The 19,528-nt window shown below is 40.0% G+C and overlaps 1 protein-coding gene across 1 annotated transcript in view; it reads left to right on the top strand.

The window, feature by feature from the left end:
* The window catches only part of dph1 (diphthamide biosynthesis 1), a 66,989-nt gene that overhangs the window by 1,822 nt on the left and 45,639 nt on the right, over positions 1-19,528 (top strand). Inside the window, exons 2-3 of the mRNA XM_022211197.2 lie at positions 1,692-1,841; positions 13,264-13,327. Of these exons, the coding sequence (XP_022066889.1) occupies positions 1,692-1,841; positions 13,264-13,327 (214 nt within the window). The remainder of the gene's footprint in view (positions 1-1,691; positions 1,842-13,263; positions 13,328-19,528) is intronic.

The following is a 19,528-nucleotide window of genomic DNA, read 5'->3' on the forward strand; positions in this document are numbered from 1 at the left end:
TTTCTTGTTTCTGTATCTTGCCCATGAGGGTAATGTAAACATTTTTCAAGCTAATATAGGTCTGGTACCATTTGATTAATTTATTACCTGAAAAACACAACGTTGCCCCTGATCACAGTACAGTCGGCTGCTAAATATTATACCTGAGTTAATATAATTAGATTTTTATTTGTCTGAATTGCAGGGTTTGTTCACATACTGAGTGTATTGTATTGAGTTTCTTTAAACTTTCTGGAATAATAGTCCTCTGAAGAAGGAACCCGCAGTTAGATGCATTATAAAGAATATTGCGATATCCTGTCAGTGACAATGGTGTTTAATCAACACTGGAAAGTTATTTTTCTTGGCATCCGTACAGCATTTCCTCCAGGATAACACTGCATACGAAGCTAATTTAACAAACTGGGGTCTCCACTGTTTCCACAAACTTTTTAATGAGTCTGCACTTTTAAATGTGCTTCCACTTTGTGACTTTTTAAAGGAAGATAACCCCCCCCCCCCCCCCCCCCCCCCCCCCCCCCCCAGAAATACAGAAATATTTTAGCCGGGGCACATTTCGTTATTTTGTATGCAGGAAGCACTGAAACTACAGTTTTTAGTTGGGTCCTGTTTTCAAAGATGAACAAGATAAAAGGCTTTTACAGGACAAAATGGTTTGATCTGCCGGGAAGTCTCGCACAGCCACTGAATTTTATATAAAGTGAGCTGGTGCAGGGATACCGACAGAGAGGTGATGTTAATACCTGTGGCTCACATTTTAGAGAGGCTTACAAAAGAAGTAGTGAAAAAAAGATGCGGAAAGATGATTTCTAATCAAGTTTATTCTTAGAAGTAAGCCAAGAAGCCTTCTTGAACTTGTCAAGTCATTTGTAGTGATGGCAGACGGAACAGGAGCAGCAATTCTGAACGAGTGCAGTTTCTTAAATATTTTACATGAGATTTTTTTATTTTTTTTCCATTTGAATTCATTATTTAAATATGTAATTTCCTTGGACTGAACTGCAAAAATGACTCGAGTCAGCTTGGATTTTTCTCATTTCCACAGCTGTTACGGAGGAAAAGCAAAACAGGATCTTTGGTGTCTGGAGGCAAAAGATTTATATGAAAAGTGACTACATTAATTTTTACAACCGCAGCTTTTGAACGTGTAACGAGTTGTACATTTACATTTTTGGAAACAAAATGGTCTTAAAATGAAATTTAATACGTTTTTCTGAATGCCTGAATTATTAAGCTCAACACCAAGTCACTCATATTAATTAAATGGAGCAAAGTTAAGTGTTCTCCCGCAGTTAACAAAGAATGTGTAAGATTGTTAATGAGTGCAGACAGAAGCCTAGAACATAATAAATGCCCAGTTTCAGAAGGATATGAAGTAATAGGCAATTCAGTAAAATTAGCTGAGGAGTACACATTTTAGAAAACACAGTGATGGTCATTGAATTCCTGCCTGTACCTAAAAACAAATGGGGCTGCATTCAATTCAGATTCTGCTTGTAGAATCTGAACCAAATATCTCCAGTTTCTTCAATTTCAGCAGGCATTTAAGGCTTGCCATACTTATATACAATTTGGATTTGGTGAAAACAGCTTTCCGGAACTTTTTTTCTGTAGAGTTCAGCACGTTGTGAATGCTTCACCCTGTGTTCAGCGCATGGCTAACAGCTCAATAATTCACCTTTTCTCTGCAGTTCGAGGACCACGGCGAGTAGCCAATCAGATTCCAGATGAAATCCTCCAAGACCCCGAGTTACAGGAGGCTATCAAAGCCCTGCCTGCAAATTACAACTTTGAGATCCACAAGACAGTTTGGCGAGTGAGACAAGCCAATGCAAAGAGAGGTGAGATCTTTTTCCTTCTTAATGCACTTCATTCATGTTGCACATGAATCCAAAACCAGCCATTGTAGCTGCTATGAGAGTGTTACCAGATTTTGAATGATAAAATGCATTTTGCTGTTGTCAGTGGCATTTAATGTACAGTGGAGCTGGAGATTATTCAGCCATCTTGTCCCCGCATGATTGTGGATTAATGCGGCTTATGTCCCGGTTGTTGATGTGGTTGTCATGGTGATTTCAACTGCTGTAGAGAGTGTTGCTGCTGTCAAAATAATGCTACACCAGGGAATTTGCTATCGGGGTCGAAATAGAAACACAGTCTGTCTCATTTTCCTCCACTACACAGTCTCTACAACTCGTGTATGTAGGAATACATCTGAGTGAGAAATAGAAATGGACCAACTGTCTTAGTCGTGTTTTGCCTGGCCCAGTCACAGGAGACGTCACGTTTCTAGTGTGATCAGAGGTCAGGGGTCACGCTGATAAAACCGATTGCATGTAAACGGCTGTAATTCACCCACTAGCCCTAAATTGTGCCTCGACTGTCTTAGACTTGGATGTATGTTGCTTAAAGCTTTCTGCAGCTCTGATCTCAGTTTGGAAACCCTTTATTACCTCCGCCAAGGAGGTTATGTGACACCCGGCGTTTGTGTGTCTGTCTGTCTGTTAGCAAGATAACTCAAAAACGCCTGGGCAGATTCAGATGAAATTTTGAGGGGATGTAGACTATGGTAAGGGGAAGAGCTGATTTAATTTTGGTGGCAATCTGGAAAGGATCCTGGATTCTGGATCACTTTGAATTTTTTAGTATGTTTTAGTATGAGGTCCAAAATATGACATAAACATCACAGGTTAGTATGTCGTCCAACAAATTGGAACAAGGTGTCCAGATGGCTCAACTGGTTAAGAAGGTGATTCGTAAACAGAACTGTGTCAGAGACGCAGGTTGGATTCCAGCTCATGATCCTTTACTGCATGGGTTTCCTGTTTTCCTCTCTGTGGGAATGTCAATATCCTTGGCGGAGGTCTGCGCTCTCTGAGTGCTTTTCTCGTCTACATAGTCCTCACTCAAGAAAAGTGAAAGTTTAACACAAGAAATTATCTGAAACCTGGGCCAATCCCAAGAACGCTCACAGTCAGTCCTAGTGTGTCCACTCACAGACGCACTGACGTCTAAATTACTCGTGTTCTAGGCTTTTGAAGTGCATGCCTTGCTGCTGAATTAACTAAAATTAGCTGAATTGGATGAGAAGCTACTTGGAAGTAAAAGATCTTCATCTGTCTTTTAAACAGCCTGTATTTACATTAGTGGAATGGTTCCAATTTACAGTGAGATTAACGAGCAGGAACTGAGCAGAAATTAAACTTTCTGGTAAAGAAACTGTCCAAAAATGTGACGATGTCTGCATGCAGTGGATGGAGAGTGTTAAGCATTCCGAACAGAAAGTGTGTGTGTGTGTGTGTGTGTGTGTGTGTGTGTGTGTGTGTGTGTGTGTGTGTGTGTGTGTGTGTGTGTGTGTGTGTGTGTGTGTGTGTGTGTGTGTGTGTGTGTGTGTGTGTGTGTGTGTGTGTGTGTGTGTGTGTGTGTGTGTGTGTGTGTGTGTGTGTGTGTGTGTAAGCAGTCATTCAAAATGTCATCCATGGGTGCATTTGTGCTTTGGCGACTATTGTACGATTGTTAACCTGCGAGGCCCCTACAGGTTTATCCCATGTTGGGACAAATCAAATACAGACCCAGTTTTCAAAAGGCCATCTAGGTCATCCCACAGTGACTCTGACATTAAAATCTCACATCACTGAACAGTATTTAACACAATACGTCAGCAGCAGAATCGTGAGAAGGGGCCTCTGTGGTAATGTGATTCAGAAAAAGCCTTTTTTTTTTAACCTTGTGGTTTGTTCGTTCTTAATTGGTCAGAGTGGACACCAAAGTGAAGCTTTTCACAAGCACCTCATGTCCAGTGTGTTTTGGAGTCTGAACTTGTGAAGGGGATGCGTTAGGCTTCTTTGATCTTTGGGGTGGGTGGCAGTTCCCCCAGGAATTGTGCTTATGTGTTATTGACAGATTTGGAAGGCTGCGCTCACACTGTGGCTGGTAAGTGCCGCCCGAACTCAGATTTCTTCTCACCAACCATGCAAGCAGATTTGTGTATCAGCAAACAAATACAAGATTTGAAAGTTTGTTTTTGAGCCATATTGAAAGCAGAAGTTGATATCATAAACAACAAACATTGCAAAAACATTCGTAAGTAAAAGAAGTGGGGAAAAAAGCAGTCAGTAATTAATGTGATCTGTCTGACAGACTGCTCAGAAGTCTATTTGTTCTTTAGTTTGCTTTCAGTTAATTTCATTTCTGTAATTTGTTATAGATTATAGCTATATTCTAGCCACATTGAAACAATAATTAGGTTATTCTCCATCATTAATAGCAGTGTAGGGTCTCCACCTTGATATGTATTGTAGTCAAGTAAATTAGTGTTTTATGTAGTTTTCGCTGGGGTTATTCCCTAATGTGTAAATTTCTCGAGTATAATCAATGAAATGATACTGCAGGGTCTCAACTGAAATATTTAGTCATGTAAGGTTGTTTTCGTCATACCAGTCATAATCCTTTTCTTTTCATAATTCTTTTCTGGTCTTGACTGAACTATTTTATCTTGCTTATTTTGCATCATGTTTGTGGTCTTTTTGGTTTTTTGAAAATAATTTTCATTATTTGTCCAAGTTGAAATTAGTTTTATTACAAAACACGTAATGTTTGGCGATACACATGAAGTTCTAACAACAACAAATATTATTTCGTCTTCTTCTCCCTTCTCGTTCTTATTCATATTGTTGTTAGAAATTCAGGATTTCATAAGCAAACACATTTAATACGATCTGAGAAGAAAAACGGAATTAAATATCCGGGCCTACAGTGCAATTGTAGCCTCAGGAGAAATTAAATGTGGACACTCAGTTAATAGTTTTTCTCAATTCATAAAACTTGCCCTGGTTATATTCATAATCATTATCGGAATAATAAGAATCTTTCTTTCTATGGCAGCTTTTAAAATTGGAGTTACAAAGTGCTTCACAATGCATTGCGATACACAAAACATTAGATATAAACAGTGAAAGAAATGAAACATTAATGAAAATAGTGCAAATGACCAATAGCAAAGCGTCAGAGCAGGAGAAATAGTTATAGAAATGTCTGTCTGACAGGCAGGCTTTGAATTCTATCTTGCATGAGGAGCCAGTGTAATTGTGCCAGGACTGCAGTTATGTGTTTCCTGCGTCAAGTGTTTGTTAGAAGTCTTGCTGCCGCGTTCTGAACAAAGTGGAACCTGGTGATTGTTGACCTATTGAGGCAGGTGAATACTGAGTTGCAGTAGTTAAGGTGGGACAAAGCGAAGGTGTGTAAGCTTCTCAATGATGTTTCAGAGGAGAATTCATTTTTCTTTACAGTGAGGAAGCTTTGAGGACAGTTGTCCTCCACTGTCAGTTACCATGACCTGCATCCAGAGGTTTTTGTTTTGATTAGATATAAAAGATTAGTATTTTTGCACTTAATATCATGCATACCTTTCTGTCCTTACATTTAGCTACAAGTAGATTTCCACTTTTCCTGACGTTTTTTTTTCCTTTGATGATAAGGTCATTGGGTGATGTTTCAATAGCAGCCTCCTGCCTAAGAAAAAAAATCACCCGTCACCACTTTAAATGTCAAAATGTGCCGTGTGTCTGTCCCTGCCTGCATTGGGTGGACATATGCAGATGACAAGCCAAGAGGATTGAATCATTTTTTGGATGTCCCTGTGGGGAGCGGGTGGTTTCCTGCAGCCTGCTGGCTTTGCTTTTTCTGTTGTGACTTTTTTTTTTTTTTTAATATATCAGAGCTCATCCTCTCTCTCTGAACTCAGAGAGAATAACTCACCTTATCACCCCAGTCTCTCTTTGTTCCTCTTTGTGCCCATCTGTTGTCTTTGTCAGCCTTTCAGCTCCTCTTGAGTCTCACACAGCTCTTTTGAAATGAAGGACAGAGGAACATACAGTAGATTTTTATTTTACTGCCCAGTCTGTTTTTTTCCCCCTGAGTTTATAAATAGTCCAACTTGTGTGTTGTTCTGCCTAATTTTATCATTTGAATCTAATTGTGTGCTGTTATAATATAATCTGTTGTGCATCCCACTTACTTTCAAGAGCGTTTCAGTTCTTCAGCAACTTTTTCTGCCGTTGGCTGTCTGCTGTCTCAATTAACGTCACACTGTCAGTTAAAACAAAGGCAAATGAACACAAATGCAATTAGGTGAAAATCACTCACTGACTTGAGTCTAGTGTTTTGTCGATAGGGAGGCAGTTGTCTGAGTTATGCCTTTAAAGTATTCCGACCGAAAACCTTAGATGTGGGCTGTTTGTGCTTAGCATTCACAGATAAGATGTGAGCAATGTATTTGTCCATGTTTTGCTGAAAATATGGTTGTGGATATTTGTAGAAACGGGCAGATTTGCTCCTTTCTGCTCTGTTTCATTCCCCTGAAAGTACTAAATGTGTTTCCAGGTAATGATGTTTGTCCTTGGTGTTTAGTTTGTAGTAAAAAAAATCACAAAATTTGGAAAATAAAGGTGGTTTTGTGTTTTTTAGAGTTCCATAAATGATAATTTGAGACCATAGCCAGAATAATACAGTTTTTCTTTTTACACTTTTGAGAGATAAAAAGTGATGTATTGGACAGATTTTATTGACATTTATATGGAACGAGGAAAGGTGTCCATAAGCATGTCCTACATTTGATTGGAAAAAAGTCTGTAAGATGTGTGCTGAACTAGCTGATTCTTCACTCGCATCTACATGAAAGAAACAATCCGCTTCCACATAATAATTCTTAGCCTGTGTTTTGAGACGAGAGATGATGTACAATCTGACTGTTTTTGGATCCCAGTTAAAACAAAAGCAAGTTAATTTTGTCTTGCAGCAGTTCTTTAGCCTTGCTCGTGTCTTCTTAATTCATTTTTTTTTTTAAACTTATGATGAAACATAGAGATAAAGCCAAAGAAAAGCCCTGAGTGTCTTGAAAGGCCTTGAATCTGTGAATGTGTTTCCCTGGGGTAATTCTGAAATTTCCAGAGAGTTGTTCTGTTTTCCAAGGTCTTCTCACATCTGTACCAGAGATAATCAAATGATTAGCACAGCTGACATTTTCTCTTCGACGTTTCCTTGAGCTTCAAGACAATAAGCACCATGTCGAGCATTTAGGTCCCTTCTTTTAGTTTCTGCAGTTTTTTTTTTCTTTTTAATGGTGCAGTTACTTTTATAGAAGAGTGGAATGTGAGGGAATAAGAGGAGAGCTGATAATGGCGCAATCATAAAACTTGTAAAAATCTTAAATTATGTTTAGAGTTCAGAATTGCCTCACAGCCAATGTTCACTTCACATTTAACTAAGCTTTCTGATTTAACGGCAGTACTTAAGTTCAGATTATTAGAAAAAATACAGTTATGTAAAATGGAAACTGTTGACTTCTTCATTGTGGGTGAACAAGCAAACATTCCATCGTTTTGACTACAGATTCAGATGATAAACTAACAATTGACACATGAAATTGACATTTTTATCATCTGAAAACAACAAGACTGATCAATCGCATGGAAAAATTGAGTTTAGGATACTGTAAGTCCATAAAATTAGAATCAGTGATTCCAGATTTAGTACCAATGACTGGAACATTTTTAAGGAGCAATGTGTGAAGCTTCTGACATCTAAAATCTGGTGTTTAGAGTCACCATACCAAGATCTAAAGAGCTCTGATTGTCGGGCAATGGATTTAAAAAGATGTTATTTAAGATGTTCCACTGTTTCCAGGACTGGCTGCCCTTGAAAATTCAGCATAACAGCAGACCACTTGATGCAAAAAGAAGTCCACACGTGGCCCAAACTGTCACCTGTAGCCAACTCTGCAGCTGTTGGTAGTAAAGTGTGTGCATCTACAGTCAGAAAATGATTGCACAAATTTGTCCTGCATGTGAAGCATGCCAGTGTATTTACACTGTGCTATCCAGAAATGGCATTAGAGCAAAACTACATTTTGCCAGTGGCCATGTAGCCAGAGAGCAGACCTTCTGTTGTAATATGTTCTGGACAGACAAATGAAAGCTGGAGTTGTTTGGCCACAGCAACAGGAGACAGTTTGGCAGCTTTTCAGCAGAATAGCCTCATACCACCAGTGAAGCATGGTGATAGAACTGTTATTCGTTGGGGGTTGGTTTTCTGCTTCCAGAACTGGCATGAAGGCTGCATCATTCCGTCCTTGAAGGTAATGTGAGGCCATCTCTCTGAAAGTTGAACCGGAAGTGGACCTTTCAGCAGGATGATGGTTCTATAAGCACATTAGCAAATCCACCAAGGAAGGTCTCAAAAAGGAGGACTGGAGGGTTATGCAATGACCCAGTCAAAGCTTAGATTTGAATCCCATTGAAATGTTGTTGGTGGATTTGAAACGGGCAGTACTTGTAGGAAAACCCTCAAACATCTTGCAGCGGAAGGGATTTGCATGGAAACGTCGTCAAAAATTTCAGCGAGCGGATGTCAGAGACTGCAGAAAGTCTCGTGAAAAACCTGCAAGGTATTTAAGGTAAAGAGGCCAAGACTAGCATCTGAGACCAAGGGTGCATTTACTTTTCCACAGAAGAATATTACATCTATTTAGATTTATATTAAATACATTCGTGAAAAAACTGATTTTCTCAGTGATGTTGTTCAAATGCACCACATTTATCATGGAGGATCAAATGTTTGCTCATCCAAATGTCAAAAATCCTATTTGTTTCAGTATTTTTACATGAATATAGCTTTGCCCTTTGCAGAAGTCTAATTTGCTCCTCCCCTAATAACAAAATTACTGTTATCGTTCCAAAATACAAAATGGTAAGTTGGATGCATAGCTCATGCTTTTCAGAATCAGAAATACTTTATATAGATAAACATAAGTAGAAAATAATATGTCCTAAAAATGTAAACAGAAGTAGATAAATATGTCCTGCAACATAAAGACAAGCAGAAACTGTATAAGCATGAATGTAAAATGTGCATTTCCTTATAGAAAATATGATGGTGGTAAGAGTTCTGGCTGATGATGGAAAGTTCAAACTGATCATAGAATCATTCAGAATTATCTACTGACTGCCCACTAATATGCAAAAATATTTGAGTTTGCTCTACAAAGCATATAAACAATATCATGCCTGAGTGAAATTGTACCTATTATGTCCAGATTCAGACACACAGTAATTAACTAAAATAAGTTGTTATAATGAGCTGAGTTTTAAAAAGCTAATTTCTATGTTTAATATATAAATTATTTTAGATGAAGCAAATTGCACAGTATAATACAGCACAAAAACACCGCAGACTGTAGCCACCAAAATAGCATGAAGTTGAGTCATTGGTGCTCTAAAACATTTTCAACAAAAGCTGAACACACTGTATGTCCTTCATGAAAGTACAATTCATTGCAGGACAGTTATATTAGAGTGCATTTGTTCTAACTAGATTTACCTGATAAATGGGAAACTGCGTGTATTATATTTGCTCATTTTGCCCTTTCATTATGCCCCCATTTTCTAATTTTGGCCATTTTAGTGTTTGAAAACATACAGTTTGTGAACACAGAAGACATTTGTTACTGTATACTGCATGTTAATTGACATTTGACAGTTCATCACCGCTAGATGTTTTGTATTTTCACATCTAGCGTTTAATTTTTCTATGGGATAAATGTTGTCTATAGCCTAATTCTCATTTTTAAAGCATAACCACCTGTCGGAAAACTCCTAGTAATCCCTCGGCTTTGTCCGTTCAGTCTTCCGTTCACTTGTAAATTGGTCTTTGCTGCACTTTCTTAGTTTACCTCTTGCTTTTCATTGTTAACATAATCCCACTTGTAGCTTTCAGTGCAATAGTGTTGCAACAATAGCTTTGGAAACAAAATTAGATAATTTGTAATTGACAGTTTATGTATCCTCTCCAACTTTTCTTCTCTGCATATTGGGAAAGTTGTGCAACAATGACATGTTTATGTCAAGATGCAGGGGGTGAACCTGTGCAGAAAGCAAACAGACAAGGCTGAGGCAGAAAAGGTGATTTAATTTGGCAGAAAATAAACTCTGGAGAATATAAGGGAGGGAACTCAGGAAACTAACTAAGGGGTGATGGGGAGGGGGTGACGGACCGGGAATCAGCGGTCCTGTCGACGTCCAGGGAGATGTGGGTCGGCGGCGGAGAGCGGGCAGAAGGTTCAGATTCCAGGCGGGGAGGCACGGACTGGTTGTACTGGGTGGTGGGCAGGATGAGCACAGGATTAGTGGAGCAGGGACCTTCCAAGGCGGGGGGAGAGATCCAGGTAGGGGTTTGGGGAGGACCAGGAGGGAAGGTCTGGGTGGACAGGGGGTCCAGGGTTCCAGAAGGCAGGGCAGAGAACACAGTTAGAGTGAGAATTTTTCTGAAGATTGAGGAATCAGCGTTTACGATCTGGCAGGGTGTAGACTGTGTGACCAGCTTTTATTGTGAGGATGATGATGACCAGGTGTGCCTAACCGCAGCTGCCCGGAGTTCTGTGGATGAGACTGATTAGGAATGGTGGAGAGGAGGGAAGGAGAGAAAGAGAGAGCGAGAGGAAAGAAGGGGTCAGGTGGGGGCTGAGGCAGGGGTGGAGGAGGGGGCCCTGACAGTTTATATGAATTCTACATTTGTGTCTTGAATTTACTTGACCTTGTTTAATGTATATGTTGTCACAGTGCTGTGCTAACTTGTCATGCTTGCGTGCAAACTCAAACATGCATCCACACACTCGAGCCCACCTGCAGCATCTGACTCACCTTTCACTGGAAGAAAGGCTCTTTGCTTCTGTCAGCTGTAGCAGAGGTGTGCTCTGAAACCTTTCTCTGTTAATAAACTCGCCCTTTTCCAGGTAATGACCTGTCTCTCACTTTCTACATGAGCGCTTGGTGATCCCTTAACCTTTCATCAATAAGGAGTGGTCTCGCTCCTCCTCTTAGCACCGCTCCATCTATCACTCCATCTCGTGACCATCCTCCACTCAACCTCCTTGGCCTTTCGTCTGTCCCAGCTTTTATTGTTTAATGCCGTCTGGCACTGAAGTCTCGAAATTGTTTCAGGCCTAGTCATGTGAAAACGTGCGCCGAATTCACTGTTTTCAAATTGTAAGTGTCCACCGAGACGTTGATGGATTTATTGAAGGTGCGGCAGAGTTTGACTGGGAGAAAATGTCATGGTTGATTGAAACAAAGCCTTTGTCCCCAGGTGCTTACTCAATGTGTCAGGCCTGGTGGCGGCAGCTTCACACAGAACTGTCCAAACCCCGTGCATACATGTTTGTCAGACTGAAGTCCACAAATGATAATAAATGGAAAAAAAAGAGATCTGGTGACAGGAGAGATTGCTGGTACACAAACGATGCAGCCTAATATAATGTATCCTGAAAAGCAAACCGCTAAACAAAATGTCCCTTGCATTTCACTCGATAAAAGCAGACATTAAAATCAGATAAAATGCATTCTGGTTGATTTTTTTTGGGAAAGTCTTTAGTCTAACCAGATGCTGACTCAGTATATTTAAAGCTTATTTTACTCATCAGTGTACATATTTTAGTCTTCTGCACCATAAATGTCTGTTTGCACCTGAAATAATCAGCGATATTGACGGATCATGATGGGAAAATAACATTTTTCTCCAGTCTTTGACACTTGTTCAAAAACTGAAATTAAAATTGGTCTTTTTATATTTCCTTGCTGAAGCATTCAGTTACTGAATTCAAGTGGCTAGTATTTTTAATTAATTCAATGTTTTCCATCATTTATCTGCTTTTTTTCTGTTTTATATCGATGAATACTGTGACTTTTTGAGTTTTGGACAGTGGCTCATATGAAACAAAAAAGTTAAATATGTCACATGGAGCTTTGGGAAACATTTTCCGCCATTTTCCACCAGTAAAACTAATAAAATTCTCATTAGTTGCATCCTGAATTGGTGATTGTGCCTTTTAAAAAATGTAGAGATTACCAATTATGTAAAAAGGAGGAGACAGAGCAGATTGTGTGCTTCCATACCACCACATTTGCTCTCACCGCTAATCTCTGTCACGCTTGTCGTTTTGCTCCCATGCTCTTCATGCTCTGGTGCTTTTTCTTGTATTCCTCCAGGGGTTATACTTGGCATCATCAATATCTGAGTAATCTCTGATGCCAAGATGTCATCATGTTTATTTCATGATGTGATGGCGGACTTAATGTATGCCAAAGCATTCTTAATATAGAAAGTCATATGGGATATTTGATGCTAATACCTCCAGACAGATTTGTCAAAAATCCCCAAGTGACATTTTGATTTAAGATCCAAAGAGACATGAGGATATTTGCCTTATAACCACTAATTTAAGTAAGACAAACACAGTATTTTGTCCATTTCTGTTACTTTTATATAGTCTCAGCTGGCAGTTGTTGGGTAGTTTGGCAATAGGAGCTGATTGATAATGTTTTAAACAATGTTTGTGCTTTGGAACCACAGTTAGACATGCTTGATGTCTTTTAGGATGGAACCCAGATACATGTATATTGTGTTTCCTGCTGCTGATAACTTTCCTTTTGTAAAGCTCACGAGAGTTTTCATTTGAGCTGCTATATTTCAGATCCCCTTCACACTTGTTTGTAGCAAGCAGACACAGTCCTTATTATTGAGAGTTGTTAAATTTGCTTGCCCACTACAGTGCATTTGCTTTTCAGAGATGGACAATCTTCCATACTGGTCTTTGTGTTTACATGTGTAGCAAATCTCCAGTCATTTTTCTTTGAATGAATATGCATAAATAAAAGGAGTCACATTTCACTGATTGTTGGCAGGCAAACTGCTTTCCAGGTCCTTCTGCCGGTTTGATAAAAAGTGGCAAAAATAAATGCAGAGCGAATCCAAAACAAGGCACAAACCACTTAGTAAGGGAAGCCCTAAGCAAGGTTTTTCAATCAGCGACTGGTGTCACATATCAGTAGATCAGTGGGTCTCCTGCTGTCAACACACAACAGCCTCAGCAGGCCCAGTGCAAGTTAACTGGTTGCTAGATTTAATTTTCAGACCAGTTGTGTCCATAATAAATTCTGGCTTTGCAGGCAGAAAGAGTGAAAGTGTGACCCATCTGTGGAGATAGACCCCTGGTTATAGGGTTGGACTATATTTCCAACAACCTGTCACTCACTAAAAAAAAAAACCCAGCAGCGCGACCGTGGCAGAGGGAAAATTGCCCTGAAATGTCACTGTTTGCTGTCAGTGAAGCACTCTGAACCAGGCGCTGTCGAGGATTTATTAAATAAAACGTTGAGATCACTCTAACACAAGTATGTAACTTCTCTGTTTGCTTTTTCCATCTCTCTCCAGTCGCTCTGCAGCTTCCAGAGGGCCTGCAGATGTTTGCCTGCACCATCTCTGACATCATTGAGAGGTAAGATTCAGAAAAGAAAAGAGGTTTTTACATTTTGATTGCATAAGTTATTTGAGAATCCGTGAGAGAGCAGCAGGTGTGGAAGTCAAGCCAGCAGCATATGAATCCTAACTGCCGTGGCCACTTGGTGCTCATTAGGAGAGCGAGAGCTTTATCGCAATTCCCCGCCTCCGACTCAATCAGGGATTCAGCAGAAAATGAGACACGATTACGCAGTTTTTTGGACAGAGCTGATATCACAGCTCCTCTTGCTCAAAGTTGGAGGAGGCAAGAGATATTATTCTTGTTAATTACATCTCGTTTCAGTCTGCACATGCCCTATTGCACAGCAGCACTCCACCACATAGACAGCACAAGGTTTTTTTTCTTTGTCCTGCAGTGAGAAGTGCTTCTGCGTTAAGGTGCATATAGACCTAATAGTTTATCTTTGATGCCGCTCTGTGGTTTGGGCTGCTCTGTGGTAAGTTAAATTTGCTTGTTAAATATAAACACATGCGGCTTTTGGCTGGTTTTTAACATTAGTTGTTACTGGTGCACCTAATCTTTTTTCTTTTAAGGGCACCAGTACATGATCTAAGTGCTTCCAAAGTTTTGTTTTCCTCTTCCACACGGGAATAGTTCAGGAAGGCTGGAAATGTGCATGCACAGTGGACACTAGCAGCAGGGACAAGTCGTAGTTTTGTCACTGACTGGCCAGCAGTGTATTTATAATTACTGGGTGCTGCTTGCCCTCTCCTCCAAAATGAAACAGTCTGCCGATTGCTGCCCAAACCAGAAGTGATCTGTCCCATCAGACATGGTATTGGCATCAACGGTGTTTACAACTGGCATAGTCTTGCATAGCCAGACCATTCTGCACTACAGAAAGCAGCCACTGCACTTCATTATCTTTCTGGTTTTGGCAGAAAAAAAATGATCTAGCTTGTTTCTTTAAACCAGTACCAGTCATATTGGATGAGTGGAAGATGCTGTGGCAGTCTTCCTGCAAAATAGTGATAGGGGAATTGTTTTGGTGGAACATTTGCACGCAGGGGGGCGAGCGCTGTCATTAAAGCGGCTAATTCACTGAACAAGTAGTGCTGCCTTACTGCACAATCCCAATCCTTGTTGAACTTAAAAGCTTTTAGTGTGGTAGGTTGTTGCTGTTGTTTCCCGCAGTGAAGGAGATTTTGAAAAGGGTGCCACATAGGTAGCAGAGGAGGAGGAGAAAACCATGTGAAATGCGCAGCCAATACCAGAGTTATACATGCAATCCACTTCTGGTGAGTCAAATGAGATGGAAACAGCCAAAGCACAGCACTTCAGCAAATACAAATCAACACCATTACCATAAGTGCATGAAGAACCGTCCAAATAAACATAAAAACGTCACACTTTGGTATTCACCTTTGTCACTTTTATGGCAAATAGTAAGAAAAAGAAACAAAGCAAGCCAAAAAAAACTCAGTAGCACTCAGCTCGTACACAGTATCCGGGAGGCTTTAGTAAAAAGCAGATGAACTTCTCTTTTAGGTTCTTGAAGATGTTTCACCTCTTATCCAAGGCACTTTTTCAGTTTTCAAGAACTAAAAGTGAAGTCCAGTTGCTTTTTGCTGAAGCTCCTAGGATTGCCATGACCTGGATGACTGAGCATCTACACAGACGTGTACACAAAATACCAGTAAGGTTAAACTGAACACCAAAGTGCAGGGACTCAACTTTACTGGCCAGCCACAAACTATAAAAACAACTGTGAGTCAAAGCACAGGGCAGTGTAACGGAGCATAACAAAGTAGCCAAAGGGAGCTCACAGCGTCCAGAGCAGCAGAGACGAGCAGAGGAATCAACTGAAGCAACTCACAGAGCAAATGAATCTACAACTTAACACAATATGTCGTAAAAAAAAAGTACAGATAAAAACCTTAAAGTCAGGCTCACCAATGCAACCAGTTAAAATGTTTAGGCTCATTTGATAGATTTTTGGTTGATCAAAATTGTCTCACTCTTAGAGCTCTGACAAACATTCTAAAAAAACGTTTTACTACGGAAAATCTTGTTTTGTTTTTGCCATTTTTCGCCCTGTTTGTTGTCTCTGTAGTCTCATTTCACCTTCACTTGGCCTGCGTTTCTCAGGAACACTGTCTGCTAAGTGTTTTCTCAAAGAAAACGGCTGCTATCATTAAACGCCCAGAGTGGATACTTTCACATTTGTTTAGTCAATAGCAACGTGATTACGAGATGGACAGGATGAAGAATAGAGTGCTGCGAGCTGCCGTAAACTTTTCAGGCTGGCCGGATATTTGATTTCACGCATAAAACTCGGATCGCATCAGTTTTACTCTATTACTGCACTCTTCGTGGTAACATGCACTTGTATTACTATGGCCGGACACAGTTATTTAGTGTATAAACTTAGCTCTTGCTCAAACAAATATTATACAGGGAATTGTTTTTCTACTTTACCTTTTTTTTTAATCTTTCTTCTCTTCGTACACCATCATTGTGTTCATCTGTACTCCTGCTGGATCAGACTTTCTCTATCACTTCATCTTCCTGTCACTCTCTTCATTTCTGCTTTTTTTTATCGTAAGAAAGATGATGGAGTGAAGTTTTGATGATAGGTTCTGGTCTTATCAGTTCTGCTGCTATCAGCCTAAGAGCTACCGTCTGTTCGGCTTTTAAACCGCATAACTGTGCAGTCCACATTTATGTCTAAATTGTCACTGTCCATCACAGCGCCTGCTAAATCGACACCAGCTCGTCTAATGATACCAATTAGCGGACACTAATTGCTTTTCTGGCTGCATTCATACCTTGTCCTCTAACACTCATCGCACTGTATTTTTCACCCTCCCCTCTCCATCCATACGATTTCCCTCCCAGACTGCGGCAGAGAAGATGGTTCTCATGGTTTCCCCTTCATTAGGCTCTGCTGTACAGTTTCTCTCCCTTAGGATATTTTTCTTCTGTGCGCGCTGTCTTACTTACTAGGAGCTGCAGCTCCAGACTTTGCAGATTTAACAGATGGATTCTTTGATTGCTGGATAAACATCAGAGCCTGTGCAGTAGTAAGTGTCTCTCATTTTTGAAGTGATGATTGACAAGTTGACTGTATCATTTGAACGACACCAGCTGTATGTTTGTGACATTGCCTCCGCATAAAATAACAAAGCTGTCAACAATTCAGTGATAGACAGTCATGTTGGTCATTAAGTAACATACAACCACTATTTTTGTCTTAAACCTTGGGTCGTATTTTTTCAGTTTTGTTAATTCATATTAGTTCTGATAACATTTTAGCAGGCAAACTAATAACCAGGAGTTGGAAACATGGAAATCTTGCTGCAACAAAGTCAAAAAAGAATAGAATCGAGGAAATGAGAGACCTTACTCAACCTCAAGCAATTTCAACCTGTTTTAGCTCCTGTCACATTTGCACTTACTGAGGGCTAATTTTTTTTTGTTTCAAAATAGTCAATAATATCAGAATAAATAAAAATGTTGAATTTCTTTGATTGCTTATTTTAGGAAAATTGAAAAAAATAAACTGTAATCGATCTGTGTGAGCACAACCCGCAATTCAGCCTAGTTCATCCAAAAAGTCCCTGAATATTTGTCATGTGAGTGTTTATTGCAGCTGAGTTACTGTTATCTTCCCAGTTGTACTGGGTAGCACAGAATTTTTTATATTTTATAGAATGTAGTTACTGGGAACTCTATATTTTTGGCTTAATTTTGAATAAGATATGTGGAGCAGAATACATGTGATGAAATACCTTATTTTAACCAAAGATGTCAATACATTTTCTGACTGAATAGCATGTCACGCATAATTAGTTCAAAGATGGACGGAAAGTTCAAAATCTAGTAGTTCTTTCTGTTTTTACAGTGTGGCTCTGACTTTTTTGTAGTGTTCTTGAAAAGAAAACTTGTTTCAACCCATGTTTGTCATACTGAGAATTAAACAATACACAAGTTTAGACAGAAATTTTAAATCTAAAGTCAGCTAACTGCAATCACAGATCTGGAGTTCCTGTAGGTTTATAAACCATGACTGATGTGTTCTTTTGCATCATAATTTTACAGTTCAAATGTTTTTCTTCTGCCAAATACATTAAGTTTGATTAAAACTTGTTTAATAGTTATCGAAGCTCGGGTATAATGTTTTGTAGATGAGGACTGGTGGCCAAAAATGCAGAAAAAAATGACGTTCTGATAAACAAGAATTGTTCTTTAACTCCAGCTTAATTTCATCTTTCTCTTGAACATCATAGACAGAGTTTTACAGATTCACCCTAAATTTGTGTACATACCTCAGAAAATGCAACAGATGATTATTGTATCCATAAATAGGAAGCTGCAGTGTATGATGAGCCCCACAAGTCATTTATTAATACCCAATGAGTCCATTTATACCCTAGAAATGCTCTTATTTTCTTATGTTGGGGCCATAAGTAAAGAAAAGTGGCAGTGTTATTTGACAGCCACATCACGTCTGCTTTTGATAAGGGCTTATGGGAGCAAAGAATGAATCTCGGGTCAACACCATCTGGTGGCTCCTTACTGTCTGATCTTTGATCCCGATGTGGGAGTAAAATTGCAACATTTGTAAGGGGGAACTAAAGAAACTCGAGGTCTTGGTTCAAGTCTGTGTTGGCTTCATACAGTAACGGGATAGGTGGTGCCCTGGAAGTCAGAAAAGCCTTGATAACAATCTCAACATGCCGTTCAGAATTTGGCTGATCCCTTCAAAGCCTTAACCCGCAGGTGAAAGCTGTCTGTTTCTGGATGTTTAATCTGACCCCACCCCAGATAATATTGCTTGCTAGGGAGAACCCAGGATGTTCTGCTGAGAAGCCTGCCAGCAGTACGAACTGCCAACAAATGGAAAAAGAAATAGCTCCCAACTCAAATATCTCATGAAAAACTTAAGATGCCGAGATAGAGAATGAGAAATATTTAAACCAGAGGTTGCAGCAGCTGCCGTTTCAGAGCAGTATGTGGCAGCAAGACATTGTATTGATCAAAATCCAAATACTCATGCTTAAATAGATGAAGCACAGGATTGAATGGTGGTACATGAATGACAGCAGCAGCCTGGACCTGACCTCGTGTCACCCGGCTTATGTTGAGGGTTAGAAGAGGTCCCAGGAAGTGGGCGGCTCTCCCATCACCATCACTGCCACCCTTTTACTCGGGAGACAGGGCTGAGGTCCATATCAAAATGGGGATGAAAGGGCTAAGCTGCCCTCAGAGTAAGGCGCTTCAGCGGGATGGACTGCTAAGTCTTAATGAGGACAAGCTGTTCTGAATTATGGCCATGCTGCAGTTAATGCACTTTGACCAAAATGCACACACTTTACATCTGCATGCTTTCATAGTAGTAGTGTACCATGCTTAAAGGGAAGCATTAGAGTTAATTTTCAAGCAGTCTCTCTCTCTCTCTCTTTACCCCTCCCTCTCTCTTTACATACAGACATGCTCATTTGTTGGTCTGTTTATCTTTCCGTCTTCCTGGCCTCCCTTTTTCACCCTATCATTTTGTTTTATTCAGACTCCGACTAGCAACCAGTAGAAAAGACATGACCTTGCACTCGTATTTATGCATTTAAAATGGCAGAGGTAAAGCTTACAACTGCATGAGTCAGAGTTACTACCAAATAAATAAGACAAAATGAAGTCAATTTTAACATATCTGTCTTACTGCGTGGCCATGACTGCAAAGAGTTCTGTGGTTTTCAACCTTGACCTGAGAACTGTTAATAAAAGTCCACTGAAGAACCCCAAACTGCACTTTGGCTGCTGTGTGGTTAGCCTGTCCAATATGTGCCTTGATTATTAGTTGCATAATTTCCACTGGGGATGCTCAGACGTATCCCCCCTATTGTTCAGAATGAGGTTTTTGTCTCCTCTCAAATGTGCACATTTTCCGTTTGAGTCTGTTATTAGAATCTCTTCAGACATTATCGTCTCACTGTCCAGCTGCCAAAATGACCCTGTGAGGGGTTCATGTCGCCCATCTGAGTAACCTTCAGTGTTACCAGGCAGGAAATTAACCTGTCCATGACTGCCAAGTAAATGTGAACTCTGACTGAACCACATTGTCGAGGCTGGGATAGAAGCCTCCTTCCAGCCTCTTTGGTGGAGTTTGTTGTGGTTGTAAACAGCCTGAGAGGAAGCTGCAGGCACTAGTCAGAGCAGGAGAAAGTCTTGCTACCTCTC

Source organism: Acanthochromis polyacanthus, chromosome 13, assembly GCF_021347895.1.
Source record: "Acanthochromis polyacanthus isolate Apoly-LR-REF ecotype Palm Island chromosome 13, KAUST_Apoly_ChrSc, whole genome shotgun sequence".
In the NCBI taxonomy this organism is placed as follows: domain Eukaryota; kingdom Metazoa; phylum Chordata; class Actinopteri; family Pomacentridae; genus Acanthochromis; species Acanthochromis polyacanthus.